The sequence below is a fragment of the Triplophysa dalaica genome, chromosome 11, assembly GCF_015846415.1.
Source record: "Triplophysa dalaica isolate WHDGS20190420 chromosome 11, ASM1584641v1, whole genome shotgun sequence".
In the NCBI taxonomy this organism is placed as follows: Eukaryota; Metazoa; Chordata; class Actinopteri; order Cypriniformes; family Nemacheilidae; genus Triplophysa; species Triplophysa dalaica.
In genome coordinates this window covers 12,168,544-12,193,183 of record NC_079552.1, presented here as the reverse complement: position 1 = coordinate 12,193,183, position 24,640 = coordinate 12,168,544, and the positions used below count along the sequence as shown (strand labels likewise).

At 39.5% G+C, this 24,640-nt stretch overlaps 1 protein-coding gene across 1 annotated transcript in view; it reads left to right on the top strand.

Annotated features, from left to right (window-relative positions):
- Window positions 1-24,640, top strand: part of ndst2a (N-deacetylase/N-sulfotransferase (heparan glucosaminyl) 2a) — an 88,431-nt gene that overhangs the window by 59,704 nt on the left and 4,087 nt on the right. The window contains exons 4-9 of the mRNA XM_056761309.1: window positions 14,874-16,533; window positions 21,042-21,129; window positions 21,253-21,407; window positions 23,001-23,186; window positions 23,615-23,743; window positions 24,441-24,623. Of these exons, the coding sequence (XP_056617287.1) occupies window positions 15,514-16,533; window positions 21,042-21,129; window positions 21,253-21,407; window positions 23,001-23,186; window positions 23,615-23,743; window positions 24,441-24,623 (1,761 nt within the window). The 5' untranslated portion in view covers window positions 14,874-15,513. The remainder of the gene's footprint in view (window positions 1-14,873; window positions 16,534-21,041; window positions 21,130-21,252; window positions 21,408-23,000; window positions 23,187-23,614; window positions 23,744-24,440; window positions 24,624-24,640) is intronic.

Here is a 24,640-nt window from a genome sequence, read left to right as displayed (position 1 = left end):
TCAGGTGTATTGTGTGATGGCCGCTCGATATACTCTCAGTCCCCTTCTGAACTCTGCCCAAAAAGACTATGCGCAGAATCGCTGAGCACAGCTCTGTCACAGTAATAACACAGGCCGACGTGATCGATGACTCTTTTACCCAATTGGAGAGCTGTCATTTTTTTCTCTCCCCCAGTGCAGATTTGATTTAAGTTTAGGCTTGAGCTATAGATGAAGTTCAGAGGGAGTGAGGCGAGTTGTATTGTATCAGAATAAAGGTTAGAGATGTAGATATAGAAGGTAGATTTATAGGTCAGAGATTTATATGTGTAGTGTAATGTAATGCTGATTTAATTTTTTAAATAAAAACTTTTAATTGACAGAAATCGGTATATTTACTCCAGATTACGTTTCCACTTTTTGTTTTGATGTTTCATTATTCATTTATTTTGCATGAAATTAGACCTTTGTTTTTCTGTCTAGTTGAAAATATATTTAGCAAACGAGCTTTAATGTGCTGTTATCCCAATTTCTGCGTTGCACATTATCAAAAAGTAAAAAAATCACTTTGTGAATTCACAAAACATTCAGAGGCATTTTAGTTATAAATAAGAGCAGTTATTGTTGCTTACCCGCTCTCATTAGTGCCTCGATATAAAGGCTGCTTTAGCCAAATTAACACTCAGCTTTGCCAATTACGAAAATAGTTATTTGATGGCAGAAGTGTTTGTAATTGCAAAATGAGACAATTTGATCCTTTAACAGCTGCTATCAGTAATAATCACAGTGAAATTAAAGTGAAATTGTAAAAAACCAAGTTGTCTACGTCAAACATATACAAAGTATTTTTTGCTTTTACCCTGTATCTTTGTATACTCAGGGGTGTATTTAAAAGAACCTTGTGATACTGACACATCTATATTGCAATAGATATTCATGGAAATCACTTCCAGCAACATGTGACTGTATATATTTGTGTTTATATGGCTGTATTGACTCTTTGCTTGTGTGTGGGTGTACAATGTGCACTTGAGTGCAGTCATGATTGTGTACGTGAATGTTTGCTATTCTGCGGTGTTGAGGCTTCCTTATTCTGAGTGTTTAAGAGAAAGTATGAATGCCTTATTGTACTACTTTTTGCAAAACGGCCCAGTGACAAAGCATGCTTCTCTGTGTCAGTGTGTGGGTGAAGGTCCCTGTGGTGCTATCAGTGCTGCCAGGATGAGAGTTGTGGCCCCTGAACCTTTACGCCCCCCTCCGTCTTCTCTCCTCCCCTCCTGTGGTCCTTCCTGCTCTGCGCCAATTAAGCTAGCGCCTCGCTAACTCACAACAACTCCAGGGACGCCTACCTCACCTAGATGTTCATTCCTGTCACAAGAAAGATATGTAACCTTCATTCATAGTTTGATCTCAAGACGTTCGTATAATGGCCCGTTACCATTTTAGGAGTTTATTCTTAATACAGACCTCCTGTACGGAGGAAGAGTCATTATTCAGAGGTGCCTTGCACGCACATTCCCTTGATTGTAAAATTCTGTATGCCTCTATTTGTCTGCTGTGTGTGTGTGTGTGGGAGTAAAAGGCGAGTTTGTGCTTGCGGGGTCCTGCAGGACTTTTGTGTTGACGGTAGGATTGATCACTGAGTGAATGGAGAATACTGGCAAGCGTCTTCCACAGACAGATACAAAATGAAAAGATAACCGCAGAGAAATTGTGCCAAAGAAATTTTAATTGGAGCGGGGAGGCGTTCTTGTTGGGGGAGGATGGGTGTGCTCTAAAAACCCTAGCCAGGAAAAGACAATGCAGAAGAGAGAAAGAAAGTAGGGTCGCTCTCTCGCTTTCAGATACACACACATACACCCCGCTGCTTTTTCTCACGCCTACACACAAACACACTGAATCCTCGGTTCAGAGCGGCAGCTTTTGGCACTGATTGGCCAGCTGTGAGACAGCATGCCATCTTATTGAAGCCAAAGGGAGCTGTGGGTTTCAGAATCGACTGCATAACTGAAGCACCTTAGCTACAGGATGTGGGCGGTTTGTGGATGTGTAACTTGACAGCGAGAGCAGATCCATTGTCAGTTGTCATTTTGCCTCTTCAGAAGTCTGTGCACAGTGTGACCAATTAGAAAGCCCTTAATATCATGTCACATGACACCGGTGACAGGAGCGGGCCATGATTGGTCACTGTGACATCTTGCTTGGAATTTACGGTTTTTAACATCTCCTCCTCTCTCTATCCACTAAACACACGGTAATGTAATATAATATGAGATGATATAAAACAGATCAATCGTGTTTTTCATTTTGCATTTCAAGTAATATTAATGACCTGCAGAAGCCAATATAATAAAACTTTGTTATTTTTGATTATTTATTTATAAATGGAGTTATACAGTTTACAGTATATACCTTTAATATAATATTATATAAGTAATGGTACTTTAGTCACACCCATTGATGTCATTTGTAAGTATTATGCAGTGTTGTGGATTACAGAAACAATATATTTTGAACATCTTCCCCAGAATATGCAGATTTTGTGGTAGCCTACATGAATACTGTAGTATACTATAGTATTTACAACAGTGAACTGCAATAAATTGTAATATCATGAAGTACTTATAATAACTATAGTATACAATAACATTCAGTAGTATTCAGTGTAGTAAATTGATAAACTGTATACTTAACTATAATTTTATTACAGTTTACTGTGATTAATAGTCTTTTTTTCTAGAAAACCTCACAATATACCATATATATCTGTATTCTTCTATATTTACTACCAAGGCAGAAAAGAATATTAGTACCCTGGCTCCTGTCAAGTGTGGGAAGCTCTTGTTTTTTTTGTGTCTTTTAAATCCGATTAAACAGAACCCTCTCTGAGAGGATAAAAGCAGCAGAACTACAACGCATTGATATTAACTGTAACACTTTCTTTTGAAGCATGTATGTATAATGCATTATAAAAGTTGTTTCAAAGCATTGTAATGCACCTTTTGATGCAGTGTAATGTCTTTGTGTCATAAAAAAAGTGTTATTACAGTTAATTCATTACAACACTTAGCAATTCATTGTTAAACAATTTTTTTTAAATTGGTCATAATTTTTTACAACTACATGTAATGCATTACAACACAAATTATGAAGATTTATAATGCATTTGACCCTTTTATAACTCGAGAAAAGTAGAGAAAACATTATACATGCATGCATACTTCAAGGAAAGTGTAACCATATTAACTATTGTTAGTCGTGTATAGTTGCAGTCATTACTCAAGGCTATTACATTTTGTAAAGTTTAATTTGCTTATCCATACAGAGAATTATTTGATCTGTCACTTCAGTTGCTTGTTGTATCCACAGCATGGAAATACAACAAAGTAAATATGATCGTAAATCCCCCAAACTGTATGAGTATATCTTTGGGAAACCAAAAATGTTATCTGTCAGCTCTTTCCTTACGGCTCTAGTTTTTGTGACTGTGTTCACTGAGTGGTTTTGTAACATAAGTCGGAGAGCAGTTACTTTATATGTCAGGAACCAGTAAGACCACCCGCTAGATTTCAGCTCAGTGACACCATGATGATTGTAGGTAAGCGTGCGTTCCCTTCTGAAGCACACCTCCTGGGCCTGTCTTTGATCAGAGCTCCTCAGTGACCCTGCCATCTCCTTCTCCAGAAGGACGGGCATTGCTAAGGGGACACGGTGCCATCGGTTTTCCACCCCCTGCCAGACATCAGAAAATACAGAGATGTGAAGAAAAAGCTTCCCACTCTTGTGCCTTTTAAAGATGGCTGATCTAGTCTGCTCAGAGATGTGCTTGGTTAAAAGGCACTTGCCTCAAGTTTTTAAAAGAAGTTCTACAGTTGAAATATAAGTTGTCAGGACTATGCGACTGTGAAGTCGCCAGATTTCGTGCCATTTAGAAAGACGTTTAAAACAAGCTTGCTGCTTTAATTGTAAGCAAGCGACTAAGTCGATTTGGTTAATGAGATGTAAACAAGCTCTCCTAGCATATTAGACCAGACAGCGAGTTAAACACTAATATGAGAGTTAATGGTACATGCCAACAACAGCAATTATGTTGCTGCCAGCAAGCATTGCTTTGAGCAACAATGTGCATTAGCTAGTTTTAGGCAATAGATTGTGTCTAATTCCCCCAATGAAGCTCATTGTTTTTCACCAACTTTATATTTGGCAAGAGTGTTGCCTAGCAATATTGCATTAAAATTTGCTCACGTTACGAAACTCATGAGGCGAGGCGCTCTGATGGATGGACAATTTGAATTATTATCAGAGTTATGGGCAGGTTCTCATATGAAGGATGATCTGTCAACGTGGGAGCATATGATACATATGTCACTGTCGGCCGTGAGCTCAGTATGTGAACCTGTGTGCTTTGCACACTCTAAAGCCTCGACGCAAGGGTTCCACGCAGCTTATGAGCTGTGGCCTTACAATCTGGCAATAATTCATGTATATCAGAAGGAGATGGGGATGGTATTAAAAAGAATGGTTGTTATTCAGAAATGTAAAAGAGTCAATGTGTGCATGATATATTTCTACAGCATTTTGATCATGAGCTTTATTCATTTGTAGTTTATAGAACTCTATTGTCTTTATTTTGGTTGGCTTTGTTATATAAGTGTTTTACGGCACATTAGAAAATCACTGTTGTGCACTGCTGTTTTGCTTTATTTTTTCCACCCTGGACCCTTGACCAATCCTGCTTAAACACACTAATATGTAACCCTGGACGACAAATGCAGTCTTGAGGGTAAATTTTTCAGCTTTTTTTTGCATCATCTGAAAGCCGAATAATTAAGCGTATATTTTATATATGGTTTGTTAGGATAGGACAATATCTGGTGGAACAACAACTGTTTTAAAAGCTGGAATCGGAGGATGCAAAAAAAGCTAAATATTGAGAAAAATCGCCTTTGAAGTTGTTAATCTTAGACACTGTAGCAGGCCATCCACACACAAAAATAAAGTTTGTATACATTTACGGTAGGACATTTATTAAATACCTTCATGGATCATGATCTTTACTTAATATCCTAATGATTTTTGGCATAAAAGAACAATCTGTTATTTTACCCATATCCTATATTTTTGGCGAATGCTAAAAATGTTTCCGTGCTAATTAAGGTTTTGTTGTCCAGGGTCACATACAGAATTCTGATTGGTTTAAACTGAGGTCTCTGAAAATTTCAGAGCTCTGAGGACCATCGTCTCTATACAGTCTTCTCTGTGGCGTGGCACCTTATAAATGAGACCTGGTCTCCTGAGTGTATGTGTTCATGTGACCACTATGACCTCTAGCTTGTCAGGAGAGAGAAAGCGTCTTGGTGTGGTCACACTCCGTCTCACTGTCCTAGATCAGCCACTGGACCTGTGCTTACAGGTCACATGTCAGGGTCTTTCCTTTCAATTTGTGCATGTTTTTGTGTTTTAAGGGGAAAGAAATAGGCTTTTTCCAACAGATCAGGACGATAATACAAAATCAAGTTTTTCTGCTTTCATTTTAAGGCTTGAATATTGACAGACTAAATTGTAAAAGAAACCTTTTTCTCAAGGTCAGCTGCCTTCTCGTGGCACACTGCAATGTTGCTTTTAGATAAAAACGATTCCAGACAATAACTCATTGTGCTCTTGACATAATGCACCGAACAGAAAGCCTCTAAATGTATTAGGAAGAGAAGATTGCTTGTCCCTTGGTCATGTTAATTTGTAAAGGGCTATTCAGTCATGCCTGCCTCATGGTGTTCAAACACTTGACCTTGCCATTCTTACGTTTTGATTATGGCTTTGGCCAGCACACTTAGAACTCAGTGTTCCTTTATGAGAGACAGCCAAGGCAGAGCTAAACTGTGCAAACAGGACTCTCTCTCTCACACTCTCTCTAGCAACCTACGCCATACTCACTTTCTAATGATGATGCACAGCTCGGCCTATTACTCTCTGCCTCTCTCTATCGCACACCGTGTTGCGTTACGTACCTTGCAGTGTCAGAATCAGACCTTTTAAGAGGCGTTCGCAGCGATTTCTGATGACAGGCGACCTGAAGTTGTTTATTTTAGGTGGGAGTCTGCGATTGAAGGAGGCATGATTGACAGAGGCTTTCGGCAGCGTGACAAAGCTAAACAGAATTCAACGTTATCGGATATCTATAAGATCGCTTTTAACAGTTAAATACAGCAAATGAGAAGAAACCATTAGTCCAGTGATTAAATGGTTTTCAGCATGAACGTCTCTTTACAAACCACACAGGAACTTTTCTTAGGTCCATTGAAATCAGGGTGGCGCAGGGTCATCCAGCTATTGGGCTAAGCCTGACAGGTGGTTGGATTCTTGCTTTTCGCCTTTGGAAGCATGCACGTGTCCCCAATCCCACAAATGCAAACACGGGTGGCTGCACCGCACTAAGCTGTGTAGTGTGCCGGAGGTTTATTCTCTAAACAGTCGTGTGTGGTTCTGCAGGCTGGGAACGGCACATTCACGAGGTAACAGGGACTTCGGTGTCCCCTTTGAAAAACACAGGATCTCGGAAGAGATGTAAATAGTAGTGGAAACGGAATGTGAGACTGAACTATTATTTTATTTAGTAAGTCTTATTATCTGTAATTGGTTTAATTAAATGTCCCATACAAAGATTTAAATGTTTTGATATAATTTATTTTACCTTAGAGTTAAATTAAATCAGGTCATTACCTTCATTATTCAGAAAAGTTCTGTAACTTTTGGATATGTATTGTTGCAACACAGAGAATATTAGACCATGAACGCCATTCATTCAGTCTCATTTTGACTCAATTGACTCATTCTTTAAGTGAAGGGCGTATTCATAGAGTACATCAAACCAATGAAACGCCTAAGACTATTGGCTCATGTCTCTTTGAAAAGATATGTTACATAAACTGTATTACATTTCTTCAATCATGCAAATCACATACTTTGTTAGATTTTTGGCTTGTCATTCAATCTTTCAATGTACAGTACGACTCACTTCATCACTTCTCTAATCGGTACAGCACTCGGTTTCTTTTGGCTTACTTTGTTGCATATCACGTTATGCAACAGCTCATGTTAGCGGATACATTATATTATAAAGGGAACCACAAACGTTTTTATGAGTATTTTAAAATAAGACGCTTTGTAAACCACGTGGAGACACAGATTGTGTCTTGTGCTTCCTTTTTTTCCCCAGAGATTTCTCTCTACCGCATATGTGAGATAAGCACACATGATTTGCTGGCACAGAGTAGGTAGCGTGTTTACCGCTCAACAAATATCAGTAAACATCATATCGTAAATTATCCCCATCTCTATTGATTTTTTCATCGCGAAATATCGTACTACGAAGTATCGTTACAACCCTAGTAATTTACTATTACACTTAGCAACTTACTTTGGCTGGTTTTTATTTGTTAACAAGTTTATTGTTTGTTCCATATAGCAAGTCTCATCTTTGTTAGCTCTCCTTTACTTATAGACCGTTTCATCAGACGGATGCCTTGACAGCAGTTAACTTCCGTTCTGTGTTTATCGGTCTGGCTAGTGTCTCATAATATAACTATTTATACTTTATTTAATATAAGTTAATATTATATTAATATATTTAATTTTTGTCGCATTTAAAGAAACCGAATGGGACATTGACTTCTAGTGGTTGAGCTAGGTATCGTAGTCTAAATTCAAAATATTTGAGAGGCAAGTTTGGTCAAGAAATGGTTCTTCTTCTTTCTTTTGCTTGTTATCAGAAATAATCTACAGGCACTTTATTATCTGCGAATGTGTATAAGAAGTATGCATGCATGCATGCGTAATAAGGTTTGTTTATGTTGTTGCTTTGAAACTGTCTATGCATAATACAAATGACATTTCTATTATTAAAGTAGTAAAATAATATTCAACACATTTTATTAGTTATTAGATATGTGTATTCTAGCTTATTGACATTTCTCATTGTAATGTAAACTGTTATAGAATGTACCGCTATTTGCGACAGTTTTTACTTGGTATAGTTTGTGGTTTTCATCATTTTCTCTATAGTTAAGTGTGTTGTTACTTAAAAAAAGTGAGGGGAAATATTTTTACCATAAAAAAACTCAATAGCGCAATATACAGCCAGTAAATATTAGGGGTTTGAGGAGATCTCGTGAGAACACAATTTCCTTACACTATTGGCATGATGGAGTGCTGTACTCTACATTGCGACAAAAAGGATTATCTGTCTCTTACATATGTGCAATGTTAGCATAAAACATGATGTGTTCAGGGTTCAGTCAGTGGAGGAAGGATTATTGACAGTGTTATGTGATCGCCACCTCTGCTAGCACGAGCACTATGCAAAAGCATATAGAGAAAATAACCACAGCTCTTAACTAAAAGCTGTGCCTGTTAAGGAAACAAAGCATACATTTTTCTTTTTAGTTTGTGACAAAACATTTTGCAGTATTTATTGTTCATTACTCCATAATATAATTAATTAAAATAGAGGTTTAATTTGTTTCATAAAGTTGATTTGTATGGCCTACGTTTTTTGTCATTTGTGTTAAGGTGAATAAAAAAAATACTAAGAAGAAGAAAGGAGAATTTTATTTAAATGGCGCTTTTCCATAGCTCAGGGTCGCTTAACATTGTGCTATACAATACATTTGCACAACCACTTACACAATACAAAAACATAAGTCACATTATCCAAAATACATATTGAAAAGATACGTTTTTAGCCGATGTTGAAGGTAGGCAAGGATGATATATTACGACGTGTAAGGGGTAGCGAATTCCATAATTTAGGAGCATTAACAATAAATGACCTACCACCTACAGTGAACAGCCAAAAACAAGGACAAAAGGCCAAGCTCAGATGATCTGAGTGTCCGTGCAGGAGAGTAGGAGCAGAGTAGATCAGACAGATATGGAGGCGCAAGAACATTTAATGCCTTGAATGTTAGGAGTAATATCTTTGTGAATACGTGATGCCACAGGTAGCCAGTGAAGATCATACAGTACAGGAGTAATGTGAGCAGAACGCCTGGTGTTGGTGAGAACTCTAGCTGCTGAGTTTTGAACATACTGTAACCATGCTATACATTTTTTAGGGAGACCAAGAAATAGAGGAAATCCTACACATTTCATCATTTAGGATTTCTTTAAAAGTTCCCGTCTCATTCCCGTGAACCCAGTCTCGTGTCTCGTCTCTTGTGATAAGTGTCTCAACACACCCCTAGTAATTATATTTCTTTTAATAGCAGATATTGTCTTTTATTGAATACATGAAATAAAATGCATTTTTGTGTATATTTTTGGATATTCCGATTTTTCAATCTGCCGATTATGAAAATAATTTTAGCTTTACTGTAACCTTTTGATCCTCATATCTGCTGCTTTTCCTACTCTATTCACTCCTCTAACCCCACCCCTCTGAATATCTCCAGACCACAATCTTGGCTAACTGAAGTATTTTCTCTCAATTACTGGGCCAGTTACAGCACGGTTCGCATGTGGCACCTCTGGCTGCACGTTCTCTTTCTCACACACACACACAATCACAGATGTTGAAGCGATCACACACACTTCTGCATAGTGGGGATGATCGGCATGACATTCTCACCGACAATGTAAATATTTTGACACGGCCTTCCCGATGCCAGTGGGCAGATCACAGCTGCCACCTACGAGAGGATGAAGGAGAGGCGTGTCTGACTGACTGCTTGGTACAGCTCTCTCTCTCGTGACAAATGGGGCTCGGTAATGAGGTGCCATCTTTAATCTTTAAATATTTATTCTGCGTTAATGAGAGAGATTAGCTCGCAATATTTTTCAGTGTGGGAATTCTGCTTTTTTCCCATTTTTTTTTTTTTTCTCTCTCGCTCGATAATGAAATGTTTTATCTGCTCCCCTCCAGCCATTCCACCCTGTTGCCATTTCGTAACAAGATTTGGTCTCTGCCAAATCATTTGATGTTAAATTACCGAAGAGCATTAATAAGTGTGGATGATTGAGTTTTTCTGGTGTGAGTGGGAACACACATTTGGACAGACATAGGGAGAAAGCAGGTGTGCTGATGACCTCACAATGTGTTGTTTCCTTAGCTGTCTCTGTCTTTCCCACCATAACATCTAATCCAAAAACAGACACTCTTTTAAAACTACGGTCCAGATATACAGATGGCTTTACAGCAGATTTAAGCTGGTCCTAGTTGTCTTGGTTATGAAGTCTCATTGTCCTCTCCACTTAAGTCCGTTATTCTAATTGCTGTCCTGTAATCCAACTATTAACTGTGCTGAAAGCATTATCAGGAGATGTGCGGCCAGTGAGTGTGAAGCCTGCCAGAGCTCTTCAGCATACAGCTCACATCACTGAATCAGCTTAGTTTGCCTAATTCCTTTTGAGTCACTCATAATATGTTCTGTTTTTGCGATATTTTGAGAGAGAGAGACGTTCTCAAAACTCAAACAAAAGCCACACTTTATCAGCTCCTCCGCCCTTATTCTCACACAGCATTCTGAGAAACGGACATCTAAAATAAACATTTGAAGGAAGGAGTTTAGCCTCACTTCACATGCCCAATTGAAGTCTGAATGGGATGAAAAGCAGCAACATGCTTTTATCTTGCACCATCGGAAAAAGAAATTAGTAGACTCGATCGACAATGTTCAGCTCGCAATAAGATTTTGAAGTGACTTTTATTCTGTTTCTACCATCTCAGCAGAGATCCATGACAAAGTGGAGAAGACAAATAAAGGGTTCGGGGTGTCCTTTCTTTCTTTTTTGTTCTGCCAGTTTTTTATCCACTGAAGTGAGTCTATTTGGTCTGTTATTCATGGTGTATAATCAGAGGAAGGGGGAAGCGGGCTGTGGAATTTGATAGTCAGCATTGTGAGGTTAGGGTTGGGAGGGCTTGACCCCAGGGGTAGCTTGGGCTGAGGCTATTTGCGTGTTCCCCTTTCTCTCTTTGTCCCATTCTATAGCGGTTCAGAGCGAGCATACATGTTGTCACCCCTTGGCCCCCTTGGAAGGGTTTTGAATCGTGGCTCAGATTAAGCAACATTCTCTGGCTGTTTGTAAAACATTTCCTTTGATTAGGAAAGGCTGATGCTTTTTTTCCACTGTTTATTTTTCCCTCAGTGCTTGTAAATTCTATAAATAATTTGCATGTTAATTGCCCCACAGGACTGAATCCATCTAAAGATTTTCTTACTATTGAAGCGTTTTGTTATTGTGGAGGCACTCAGTATTTTTTCACTTGAAAATTGAATTGAGCAGTTAGGCCACAGGCTCATTAGATTTCTCAACACGCAGTAGCAGTTTCAAGTATTTTTTTACTTTGTATTGATCGAAGCAGTCTGCTTTTCTTACAGGTGCGAGGCTGTCTGTGTGTGTTTGTGCAGGCAAGACACCCATGATGCCCACTGCCCATCAAACACGGCATGACCTTGGGGCCTTATGACAACCCCTCTTCCACTTTGTCCAAAAACCTTAAGTCTTGTGGTTTGTGCGTGGAAGCCCCCTGCTGGTTGCTTGCTGCACTGCACGGTTACTTACTGTTGAGTTATTTGGTGTGCTTGCAAGACAAGTCTTACTGTTATCACTTTTTAAACCAACCCCTAACCAAAAGCATCACATTTTGGCCTGCACCAACATCATCTTCATGTCTACCATCTTAGGGAATACAAGATTTATGTAAAAAAAATAGTGGTGGTGCAGGAGACACATTTACTTTAGAGCTCCAGGTTTGATTGAGTTAGGATTTGATTTCTGTTAGCAGTCAAGATGCAGGATAAAGGCAGATTGAGTTGTTCTTACATAATTAAGTTAGAGCAGAACGAAACTGGAGTGGGGGAAATCTGAGAGACCACACGTCCCACATGCTCAGCTAGAATGGGTTAGTGGTCAAAGGTCATATTGACCGTGGATCAGTGAGGCACTTGCGGGGTAATTTGTGGAGCACCACAGGAACAAGCTCCTTCTTGGTTGGTATCCAACCCTTTTGCAACCACAACATAGCATGTTCTTATTTTTACAAACAGTACTACGTTTGGTACATTGCTTAAAGCAACACCATAGAACTTTTGCTCATGGCTGCCCGATGTGGTTGATAAGCGCAATTGTCTGTTACTAGTGTCGTAAATAATGTCGCTGTATAAGCTTCCCCGTGGGAAGCCCAATACACGTCAATTTGTATACTTAGCTGATAGAACCGGCGAATCCTGAAACGTTATTTGGAAACCATGTCACACTCTTCCACAGACATGGGATGGGCGGGGCAAAACACAGAACTTAAGAGTGTAGCTTTAGCTGCAATGAGGCTGTCCAGTTAAGAGTTGTTTTACCACTGAAATAATTTTATTTTATCATTTAAATCATTATTTTAAGGTCGAAAAATTACAAAGTTTTGCTTTAACTTATTATTCAAACAGCATAGGAGAGAGAAGTACTGGTGAGTTAGTGTGTATTTCATTGTCAAAGTGTGCAACGTTGCACCTCTGGAACATAACATCCATGTACATCTGTTCACGCTTCCGTCTAATACGTCATCTTTCTTTCACGCACATTTACTCACTTTCTCTTTCTGCCCGCTGTCTGCCCCATTAGCACTCTTCTGTAGTTCCAGGGAACGCTTGCTGTAACAGGATGTTCAGGCAAGACTTTCAATTTTGCGTCTAATTACAGAACGGTTCTAATAAATTTCCTGCTTCTCTTCATTTCCTCGCCTCTCACTCTTCAGAAGGGGATGTTTTGTACTTGTGTGACCTCAGGTTCAAGTGGGTTGGAAGACAAGCGGAAAAATAATATAGAGGCAGTTTCTTGAAAACGGCCTTTGTCAGGCAGCTGATTAAGGCCCGATTGCTCTTGAGGTGTGTTCACTCTTTAAATCGATTAAATCGCTGAAGGTTACAAAATCACTTTAGTGTTGGTCGCTAGTGGTCCTTCCTCTGGGGAAAGAATGACTTCCAGTCACTGCAAATAGCTTTTAGTGTAAACGCCAGATCCACAACGTTATACGTTGATATGTAAAGGTCATATACATATTTGTATATTTATACTTTGTGTAAATTGTTATCACCGGACTTTCCGGATTTCTCGTCATATTAATCAGACATTTTTGGTACGTTTATTTATTGTAATAAAATTGACTTTTCTGTTTGTTTTTGCTTTTTTGCTCTTGCCACATTCCATTTGTATATTCCATTCTTTTTGTTTTCTCCCCATTTCATTTCCTCCTATGCTCATATGTACCGTTATTCCTCAAACGTGTTTGTTTACTGAAGAGAGGCACGTAATGAACATGAGATATGCATGGCCATCCCGATCATTTCCTGGTCCAGTTCAGCTCTGAATAGCATTCTCTGTCTCCAATGTGAAAGCTATTTTCCAGAGATGAGAAACGCTCTGTAGTAATTTCGTCCCGGCTTTATCCAGCAGTATATGCCATGTGAAACCATTTCACTCAGTGATTCAGGGCTGTCGTTCTCGCTCTATCTCTCTCGCTCTGTTACCTGTTAGGATGCAGTACAGACAAAATAATGTCGAATTGGATACACTGACCTGACTTTATTTTTTATGCCTTTGTTGTGATGGGAACCTGCTATCTGTGTACACTTGTTTTTGCGATATGGCTCATGTGATGTAGAAGTGGTCAGCAAGGATAGTGTGCTCCCAGGCTAAGAATAGCTTAGGTTTCGGTTTCAGAACATGTTTGGTTTACTGTAGGTGTAGAGTGTACATTTATTTTTACAGAATTGCAATGTTTTAATAATAAAACTATTGATTTTGTCAAGATAAGAAACCATGGCATTTTTACACTAAACAGAAGTGAGAAATAATATGTGAGTGTATAAATATTGTATAGTCACTAAACAAAGACATGCAATATTATATACCAGGTCTACGCTGGTTCCCACCTTGCCACAATTCTCATTTTCTATCTGTTATTCAGAGTCACCTCAGATAGGTGATTCAGAACAGTAGGATTCTCAGCATTTATTATTAGCCTGCTTCTCTTTTCCTCACCTTGTCTCTTAGTATCTTTATTCCCTACACTTCCCTTTTTCTCTTTTCTCCTGTTCTCTCTAGCTTATCGTCTGTCCAAGACAAGGTGCCTTTGACCGAAGCACAGGCTATGCTTGTTCATCTGTGCGAAAAACGATCCTTTAAGTGCTAGCTCTGATTTATAGTTACAGCATGGCTGGCATTGATCATGTCATAGACTGATAGCCGGCTGTAAGCTGACAAAGCCTCTCTTGGTGGGAAAAGAGTGAGAGGAGAATGAAATATGCCGGGGATCTGATGATTTTCTTCGTAGGTGCCTTGAAACTCTTTCAACTGTTGCGTTTGTAGAATACTCAATATATTCTTAAGTTTATTAACAGTAATGTACCTTCCAATGACAACCTAGGTTTGGGTTTATATGGGTCCAAGGCTTTCCATAAAGCATAGTTATAATTCAAATGGCCCTGATGAGACTGCTTTGGTCACCTGTATGTAAAGGTCAATGATTTTCATACCATAACTGTAATGCTATCTTACCAAAGGACAAGGACGCACTGAGGGTAAGAACTATTTTAGGAGTCAGAAAAAAACAACTCCTCCGCGTTTGAAATGTGGTGATATGCATTAGCAGTCATGCTAACATCAAATCTCATGGCGGCTTGTAACAGCTTTCAAGAATCTCACAGCATGAGTTTCTCACCTGCACGTTCTTTCATTTACACATTGAACTTTTTTTGTCCTTATCGGTCCTTAACTCTTTTTTGCGAATGTATTCTTCATCCGGTTTAATACGTAAATACTAGAAATTCATTGTTAAACTTTAACTTGTTGCTTAGCGTTTAAAAAACAGATGTTTTGACTAAATGCATCTCTTCGCTCTCTTTCAGACTGTGACACATCCTGCGTCATGGTGAACGTATCGTCCAAGCTGGGCCTCTGCAGGGGGCACCGTTCACCCTCTCACCCCAGCGGTAAACACCAGAGCATCAACTACTGAGGCCAACGGGGCAAAGTGGAGCACGCAAGCCTCAAAGCTCTCAAACGTTTCCCGAAGAGCCCTCTGTGTCTGGAGATAAGGGCTCATATGAACACTGTGCAAACAAAAGTAAGCGACCAAACAGCTGATCCTTTGGAAAGTGTTAGTGGAGGAGTGTCGAGAGTGATCAAGAAACCCAATCCTCTTAACCCCGGCCCGAGACGCCAGCCGAGCACGGAGAACCTGTGGAGGGGGTGGAATAGCTGAGGGACCTCATTGGAATCCTTGCGCTACGGAGCAGCACGTGCATTGTAGCAAAAGGCAGCAATCGAGGCGGAGACACGAGTCATGGGCTATGGGGGCCATGGTGACATAGCATAAATGGCTACTCTTGACCCAAAGTTTGTGCCACTGTCTGCTGCTCAACCCTTTTCCTTTTTCCTTCTGTTTACCTCTCTGTCGTCCTTCGGCCTGCGAACGCTGCAACACACAGGCTGTCACCCTCCCCTCTGCCCCCCTAATTTCCCCAGACCCGCTTTCGCTCCGTGGCCATGGGGCTGTGGAAGTTAGTGCGGGGCGTCAGGCAACTCGAGCTCCACCGCCTCATCATGGCGCTCATCATCTTCTGCCTGCTCTCTATGGCGTTCCTGGCCTACTATGTGAGCAACAGTCCTAAAATAAAAGAGGCGCCCCCAATGCCCTTCAGTGACTGTGGTGGGGTGGTCGCGGATGCGGTGGGAGGACAACGGGCTCCTCTTTTTCTACCTCCGTTTACAAGCCGACAAAGGACTGTTAAAACAGTGGATAACTCGAAAACCGAGCCTGTGGTGCTGGTGTTTGTAGAGAGCATCTACTCTCAGCTTGGCCAAGAGATTGTGGCCATTCTAGAGTCCAGTCACTTTCGTTACCACACCGAGATTGCGCCCAGCAAGGGCGACATGCCTACGTTGATGGAGCGTGACGTTGGGCGATACGCCTTAGTCATTTATGAAAACATTCTCAAATATGTCAACTTGGACGCCTGGAACCGTGACCTGCTGGACAAGTATTCCACTGAGTTTGGCGTAGGCATCATCGGCTTCTTCAAAGCCAATGAGAACTCCTTGCTCAGTGCACAGCTGAAAGGCTTTCCACTTTTTCTGCACTCTAACCTGGGTCTACAGGACTATCACATCAACCCTGCAGCTCCATTGCTTTACATCACCAAGCCTAATGAAGTGGAGCAGGGACCGCTTCCTGGTAACGACTGGACAGTTTTTCAATCCAACCACAGCACCTATGAGCCAGTGCTTCTTGCAGTCACAAAGTCCTCGGAAGCGCTGGCCCACCTTGGCCCTCACCGGGCTCTCCATGCCACTGTTATACAAGACCTAGGCCTTCACGACGGTATTCAGAGGGTGCTGTTCGGCAACAACCTGTCATTTTGGCTACACAAGTTGATTTTTGTGGACGCCATTGCCTATTTGACAGGAAAGAGACTGTGCTTGTCCTTGGAGAGGCATCTGCTTGTTGACGTGGATGATATATTTGTGGGAAAGGAGGGCACACGAATGAAGGTGTCAGACGTGAAGGTAAGCATTTTTGTGATTAAATTTCTAACCTTGTTGAAAGACTTCTTTGGCAGTTGTTTACCTGTGAGCATTCACCAAAGAGTAACATTTGATCTCCAATGTTTTATCTGTGTCCTGTTTTGTAAAAGTGTGCTCTCAAAATAGCTAACATACTTTTTAGTTGCGCTTGAGTTGGCTGAAAGATAGAAGGGTACACGGGTGATGCTTCGAGCACTGTGGTGTGACACCGAGGTGATGCTAAACAGCAGCTACTCAAAATAATGTGCTTGTCAGAGCAAGGGATAATTGCTTTGTTTGAACAATGTGCTTATTAACCTACTATTTTATAGCGTCTTTTCCAAAGGGACTGATAACATAAGACAAGTATAAAAAGCACTTTCAGTCTTCCACGATTTTCAAACCACACTAGGGCCTATGGTCTTTAAAGTCCCAGTGAAATTAAAAATGACAATTCTTATTTTTTCATGAAATATTGGTGCGTTCACAGTAAATAGCTTATCAATGTGGGTCATATTCTTTTTAAAATTATTGTACCCTCATAATCTTCAGTTAAATCTGAAAATGCACTTCCCTCTGAAATGACTATCCATCTCAAATGACGTAAATTAGACAGCTTGGCCAGGGCATCCCTTAACTCCTCCCCTTCAACTGTCAGTCTGCTGCCAGTTTCAAAATCAAGGCAACCGCTGTTTTTTTACATCCAATCAATTCGCAGTGAAAAACGCAAGCCAAGTCCAATAATATTCTCATTTGAGATTCCTTTTCACTCGGAAATGTGTCAGAATACGGAAGTAAAAAACGATGGTAATTTCCGGTTCACGGAGACTTTAAACCCGCAGGTGATCAACATAAATGTGTAAACAGCTGGAGGTCTTTGAGCCAGTCAAAAAAATGAACAACTCTAATGAGAAATAATCGGACAATTAACGTCCCATTTGCATTGACAACACTGAAGCCCTTGAGAATTTAATAGAAAGTTAAACAGAAAAAGAGATGAAGTTGTCACTTAAGTAGATGAAGCTGCCTTTTCCTTCACCATACTTAATGGATCAGGCAGTTTATTAGCCTGCCATCAATTATATTTGACAACGTTCACAGTATTTTTTTCCATATGCAGGAGATGTGGGGAACTCCATTGATGATTGATTCTTGGGAATGTTATTTGACTTGACGTGCTGAATAATGAGTTAATGTAGTATATGGATGAAGACATTAAATCAGTACAGCCTAATGAGTTTTAAATAGATCTTGTTTTTGTTTTATCAGTCTTTCTACTTCTTGTAAAAGGGACCGTTCACCCAAAAATTAAGATTCTGTCAGCATTCGTGTACATTTTTTTGTTCTCATGAACACAAAGAGGATATTTGGAAGAATGTCAGTAACCATCAGATCTCATCCCCCATTTACTTCCATAGTATGGAAAATAAATACCCTGGGATTCAAAGAGGGATGAGATCAGTTTGGTTACTCAAATTCTTCCAAATATGTTAGTGTTTAGTGGAACAAGAAAAATTATAAAGGTTAGGAACAATCAGCAGGTGAGTAAATGATGACAGAATATTAGTTTTTGGGTGAACTATCCCTTTAAGTCTGTCAAGTCAAGTATCAGAACAGTCATGTAACAGTGTTGACAAATTGGCAACCAATCATCAATGAACACTAACATAAAGCACCGTACTCAGCGAAAATCCTATGTTACATTTTTTAAATCCTACCGTAGGAGGTAAAACAAGATGGTCATCTCTATGTTGCATATGTTTTTAATTGCAGCACAAACTTCATTGCAATTGCAATTTCTGTGAACACATTTTCTCGCTTATTACAACCTTAGGGATAAGTTGAAATGATTTCCTGCTGTATTCAACAGCATCCTCCTGCAAAACTTCTTGATATTGACGTTTACTCGGGCAACACTTTGAATGTACTCTACTCACAGAGCTTCGTTTAAGATGTTATTTGTATTTTTCCTTCCATGTTGAAATCCCAGCAGCAAAGCATTTCAACCCCCACTCACATACACATGCAAACATTATGGACCTACAGATATACAGAGATGTTGACAGCTTGTTTAGAGCAAATATAATAACATATTTGTATGGGTTTGTGTTGTGGTTTATCATTAGATGTTCAGCATTATATGTCCACATTAGACGCAATGCAGTTTAACAGACCAGTCACAAATGACTGGCTCAGCTTGACCAATCAGGACATTTTGGAAATTGGGATTTAATAGAACCAGGAACTCAACAGCCTGTTTTCTGAGATTCAAGATGAAAGTGTAAAACACAGGTGAAATATGATATATATTAAGCATTTTTTGCTTAAACAAAGATTGTTTAGCACAGTGGTTCTTTTCAGATCAAGTACCACCTTTAATAAAATTTGTTGTTCCAAGTACCACCTAATGACCGCCATAGAAAAATCACATGAATAAACATTCAAGTTATAAGTATAGCTATGATTCTTTATGTTTACACCTCGTCCTCCAATTCTAATGTATTATTGATAATACGAACACTTGTTTTGAAACTAAAGCATGTTTTTCAAGTTAGTCAGCAGAAGTATAGTGGACACAAACACTTTTCTGTAGTGCACAGTAAACGGGGCTTTGTAAATGACTTTTATGGGGGATTTATTATCTTTGAGGGTATTTGCAGAAAGACTTTAAACCTATATTAAATACAGTCAATTTAGAAAGTCTATTTAAGACGGAAGACAAATAAGTATAGGTATACTTAAAAACAAGAGAACAGCTGTATATAACAAACAAACAAATACTTACACTTTACTGCAGCGACTTGTCAATGCGGCGCGTCAAAACTAAATCACAACGCGCGCTTCATTGATTTAACCTCGAGGAGATTCAGACGTGTGTTAAATTAGCGCTTTAAATCAATAACAACAGCTTAATACAGTGGTTCAAACTCAGAAATACATACGAAGCTTAATCTGCATGCAGCTCATTGGAAGAGAGAGAGACGCACAAGTGTCTGTTTGCTCCCGCTCTGTGTTTGAGCTGCCTGTCACGCAAATGAGTTACATCGACCAATGATAAACGATCATTAATACAACTGTATTAACTCATTCGCCACCAGCCTCTTTTAAAAAAAGCCAAATTTAATGGCTCACAGTACATTTTCTGTAAAGAATATATGGACAAACAATATGTCAAATGAAAGAACAGAGTCTCAGCTTTTCAACAAAAGAAACCGTATTCTTCTATCTTCACATGTTTGTTTTTTATCATTCCGTAGATGTGGGTAGGTTTCTTCAAAAATGCATCATTTCGATTAAACAGCTGAGATAATTAACGTTTTTTGTCAAAGATTCCACCCAGATTCCACTCAGAACAATCATTAAAAACCGATAAAACATATATTTTTAATGACGAGATAATACGTCAATGGCGGTGAAGGAGTTAAAATTGGAAATAGGCTTTATGAGATGTATTGTGTATTTATAGATCATGTTAAACATTTTACATAGTACTTAAAACACAAAATGAATATACAATTTTCAATTCCCTGTTGTGTCTCGTACCACCGAGGGTCTCTTCAAGTACCACTAGTAGTACGCGTAACACATTTTTAGAACCAATAGCACATAAAAAAAGACAAAATAGTACTACTTTAACAAATGATGATGATTGATGTTCACTTTCAAAGTTAGCACAGTTCCTGTCCATCCCGACCATCACCTTGTGATCTTGGATGACTCTTCGATAAGTGCCATAAAAACAACCGGTTTATACGGACACGCTGAGCAAACACACTCAAGGCAGAACAAATATTGTATTCACACACACTCAGGGACACAGGCGGCTCTTAAATCAGCGCAAAATGCCATCTCCTCTTAGAGAGGCAGCAACCTTCTCCCCTCCCGACAGCACGGCTTGATTTGTGATACTGCCGCATCTATCGCCTCGGCTTTGTGTCAGATTTGTGCGGAAAGCGACGCTATCTCCCCCCGCCGTCTGATTTTGTGGCGGAACGGCGCTGTAATTCGCTTATATCATCATATCACTCAAGGTTTGAAGGGCTTGATGGCAGGATCATTTTGTATTTCAAGCCTCAAAGCGCCGTCATTAGCGAGATGCGCCCGGCGATGTTAAGTTATGAAATGTGTTCATTTCGCAAGGATGAGTTTAGATTGATGTTAAGGCTGCGGTTTCTTTCGGCACGTCTGACCTGCCTGTGGGTAGAGGAGATTTGAATGCAAATGTATATTTCACAGCCCACTCAGGCTGTCGATCTGGCCAAGGGCCTGAAAGTTCTGTTCTTGTACTTTACAGACCTGCTAAATACTGCCATCTGTCGGGGACTTTAGATCATGCTTTATTCATTAACGCCTGTTACAAATAATATGCCTTGTTTGCCTTTGCATGTAGCTCAAACTATATAGAGTCAAATTATACGCCTCCTTGTTTTTATCTTGACAAAACCAATATTGTGTCACAGATTTAAGGAAAACATAATGTGTCATTAATGTGATAACTATTTGTTTTTAAGGCTTTGCTGAATACACAAAATAAACTACGGGCACTAGTTCCAAACTTCACCTTTAATCTTGGCTTCTCTGGGAAGTTCTACCATGCAGGTATTTTGGTCTTTGTGTTGCTTTTCGAAGGGTCTTTTTAATCCTATCTGACCTAAATGTCACCCCTCATAAATCTCAGCTGTATTTACGTTTAACCTGACATCTGTGTGTTGGTGTTTGCAGGAACAGAAGAAGAAGATGAAGGTGATGACATGTTGTTGCAGAACAGACATGAGTTCTGGTGGTTTCCACACATGTGGAGTCACATGCAGCCTCACCTTTTTCATAATGTCAGTGTGCTGGCAGAGCAGATGAGACTCAACATGCAGTTTGCACAGGTTAGTCGGGACAGAGGTGTTTTCAAACAAGTTTCCTAAACTGTCCAGGAACAGATAGCTCCGCCCCAACTCATGACAAACACGTGTCTCATATATCGCCTCAGAATGAAGAGACTTTTTCTAAATCATTTATTCTGATTTTAAGATGTACTATTAGTAATAATATTTCTCCCAAATTAAAAAAAAAAATATTGTTTCTACTTGCATTTATTTGCAGAAAATGAAAACAGATGAGCAGTGGGTCGAAATAAAGATGCTCTGTATTTTTTCAGACCTCAAATACTGCAGAGATAACAAGTTCATATTCACTTTTAAGCAATACAATAGTACATGTATTTAGGAAATAAAAATATATCTTTTTATGTAATAACCTCAATTTTTAGCATATTTTTATACATTCACACTGCAGTTGGATGACTTTGTCAGGTTTCGTTTGGTTGGAATTCAACAGAAACTAGACTGGAATGGCTACAATATATCTAGTGATGTTGATGAAATGAACATTTGGAGTGGTCTCTTTATTTTTTTTATTGCTGTATGTGACCCCTTTTGGGTACTAATGATCTATGAGATGCAAAAACAATTAACACCAAGAAATATTTGCTGCTAAATAAATACATGTAAGCAGATTTTGAGATAGGAGTCTCACTTGAAATAAAATGTAGGTTTGGCCTGAAATGGTATTCCCTACGTTTGTTTACACTACACCTAAAAATGACTAACTTATATCCCAGCACATGGTGGAACTATAAGTAGATACTTTCTCATCATAATAATTAAACATTTCACCTTTAATTTGTGAAGTTTTGTTCCTTCAGCGCTGTTTTACGGTTTATGGCTATTTGTCGCAGAGGTGCAAGTATTGATTCCCTGCCCGCCAGCTTTATCTCCTGTTGGTATTTCATTATAGATTTGTATTAGCACTTTTTCATTGGATCGGTAGGGTTCTCTTTGACCTTGACTCGGTGTGCATCCGCTGCAGAAGATTGTGAATTTGGCCTCTCGAAACGAGCCCACCCCGCTGTAATGATGGTCGTTGGAGTGGGATATGGACCGCAGGCAGACAGGCATAGAGCGAGCGAGCGAGAAAGCGTGCTGTGAATACTAACCGTCGCCTTCCTTCTCTCACTAATCCCTCTGTCACATCCTGTCTTTAGAGCAGACACTGACATATGCCTTCTCCTGCTCTCTGCTCAATGGAGAAGACACTGCTCCTTCATCAAGGTTTAATGAGCCTGTAACGGGCTCTCTTTAGGATTGTGGATCTCACTGTCTGTGTAACAGAACACACACAAAGTTCTTAAAGTGGCAGGTTATAACAAACAACAACTTGGGATTGTAAAGCTGGCGAGCTGTTGCAGGTTACAGAAATGAACCCACATTTTTGTTTGGGCCACATTTTGTTGGAGATGACATCACACCCAGACAGACCTATAAGTTACTGTAAACTCATATTTTGGGGTGTTTGTCTGCTGCCCCCCTGTGGTCATCTATCTAGAAGTCTTATTAAAATAAGCCTTTCTTTATTCCTACTTTTAGGAATGCATTTCTGGATGAATTGTGGTTTATTGTATTTTACGCTCTCTGTTGCAGGAACATGGTATTCCCACAGATATGGGGTACGCTGTGGCCCCCCATCATTCCGGAGTTTATCCTGTACACAGCCAGCTGTATGAGGCCTGGACGAGTGTATGGGGGATCACAGTGACCAGCACGGAAGAATATCCGCACCTGAGACCGGCACGACATCGGAGGGGCTTCATACACTCTGGCATAAAGGTACAAAAATGAAGAGGTTTTTTTGTTTATATTATGTATTATTATATACAAATACATATTTGTTGAATTCTGCTGATGTCAATGAGGTCTGCTGATGTCAATGATGTCATATGGAAGCATATGTTAATGTTTTATTCATCTTCTAAATGATTTGCAGGGCAAATCAGGACAAATCTGTCAAATTAATCCTTCAATTCACAATTTATAAAGAATGGTTTACAAACAATAGACATTTGTTTTGCTCATGTTTCATTAATGAGGCCCAGTGTTTTCAAATCCGAGAAACCTGAATGCTGTTATTGTATCCTGAGCTCAAATTGATCCCACCATCATCGGATGAACTGATTAATGGGCGTTTCATTCCTTTCAATAAAACCACAGTGTTCACCGAGCATGTCTGTACCAGTCTTAAACCTCCCTGTCTACAGGTGTTGCCCAGGCAGACGTGTGGCCTTTTTACGCACACCATCTTCTATAATGAGTACCCTGGAGGATCTCGCGAGCTGGACAAAAGCATTCGGGGAGGAGAGCTCTTCCTCACCATCCTCCTTAATCCTGTGAGTAGACGCAAGCCGCAGCGCATTTGGACTGTTTTGTCTTTTCTTTTCGTCTGCCTGTGCGCTCGTGTGTTTGTTTAGTGAATGGAAACGGTATGTTTTTCCTTTGGGCCGTGTTTGTTTACACGTCCCGGAGCCCTAAGTGGTGACAGTGCCTGTTCTTCTGTTGTGTGTTTTTGTTTGTTTGGTAGTGCAGAGGCTGGAAACAAACCTGATTGTGATCTTGGAAACGGGACTGGGCAGTTTATAACATACAGCAGTTGAGATTTTGGTAGCTTTATTTGACTGTAGATATCAGTGGGTGGGAGTTTTTTATTATTATTTGTCGAACTATTATGAAATAATATAAAATGATTAGAATTTGGTAAAAAAAGATGATAATAAATATTATTATATATAACCATAATTATGATCTAATAATGTTATATATTATATAATATAAACAAAATAAAAGCATAGTAATAAGTAGTAGTATTAGTATGATGGTTGTGAGGGTTTTATGTGATTATTTGTATAAAAACATAAATAATATAAATATTTAAAAGTAAATTGTAAAAGATTCTCTGCCTGTGATTACATTTTAACGCCATAATAAACAAAATAGATATTTCCACAGCTTTGCTTTAATAAAAATGAAATTCATGTTAATTAATTAAAATAAAATAACACACAGTGCTAACACTATTCACTCCCACAGATCAGCATCTTTATGACTCACCTGTCTAACTATGGAAACGATCGACTCGGCCTCTACACCTTCGAGTCTCTGGTGAAGTTTGTGCAGTGTTGGACCAACCTGCGCCTACAGACTCTGCCCCCTATTCAACTAGCAGAGAAATACTTCCAGATCTTTCCAGAGGAGATGGACCCCCTATGGCAGGTACAGAAAGATTACAA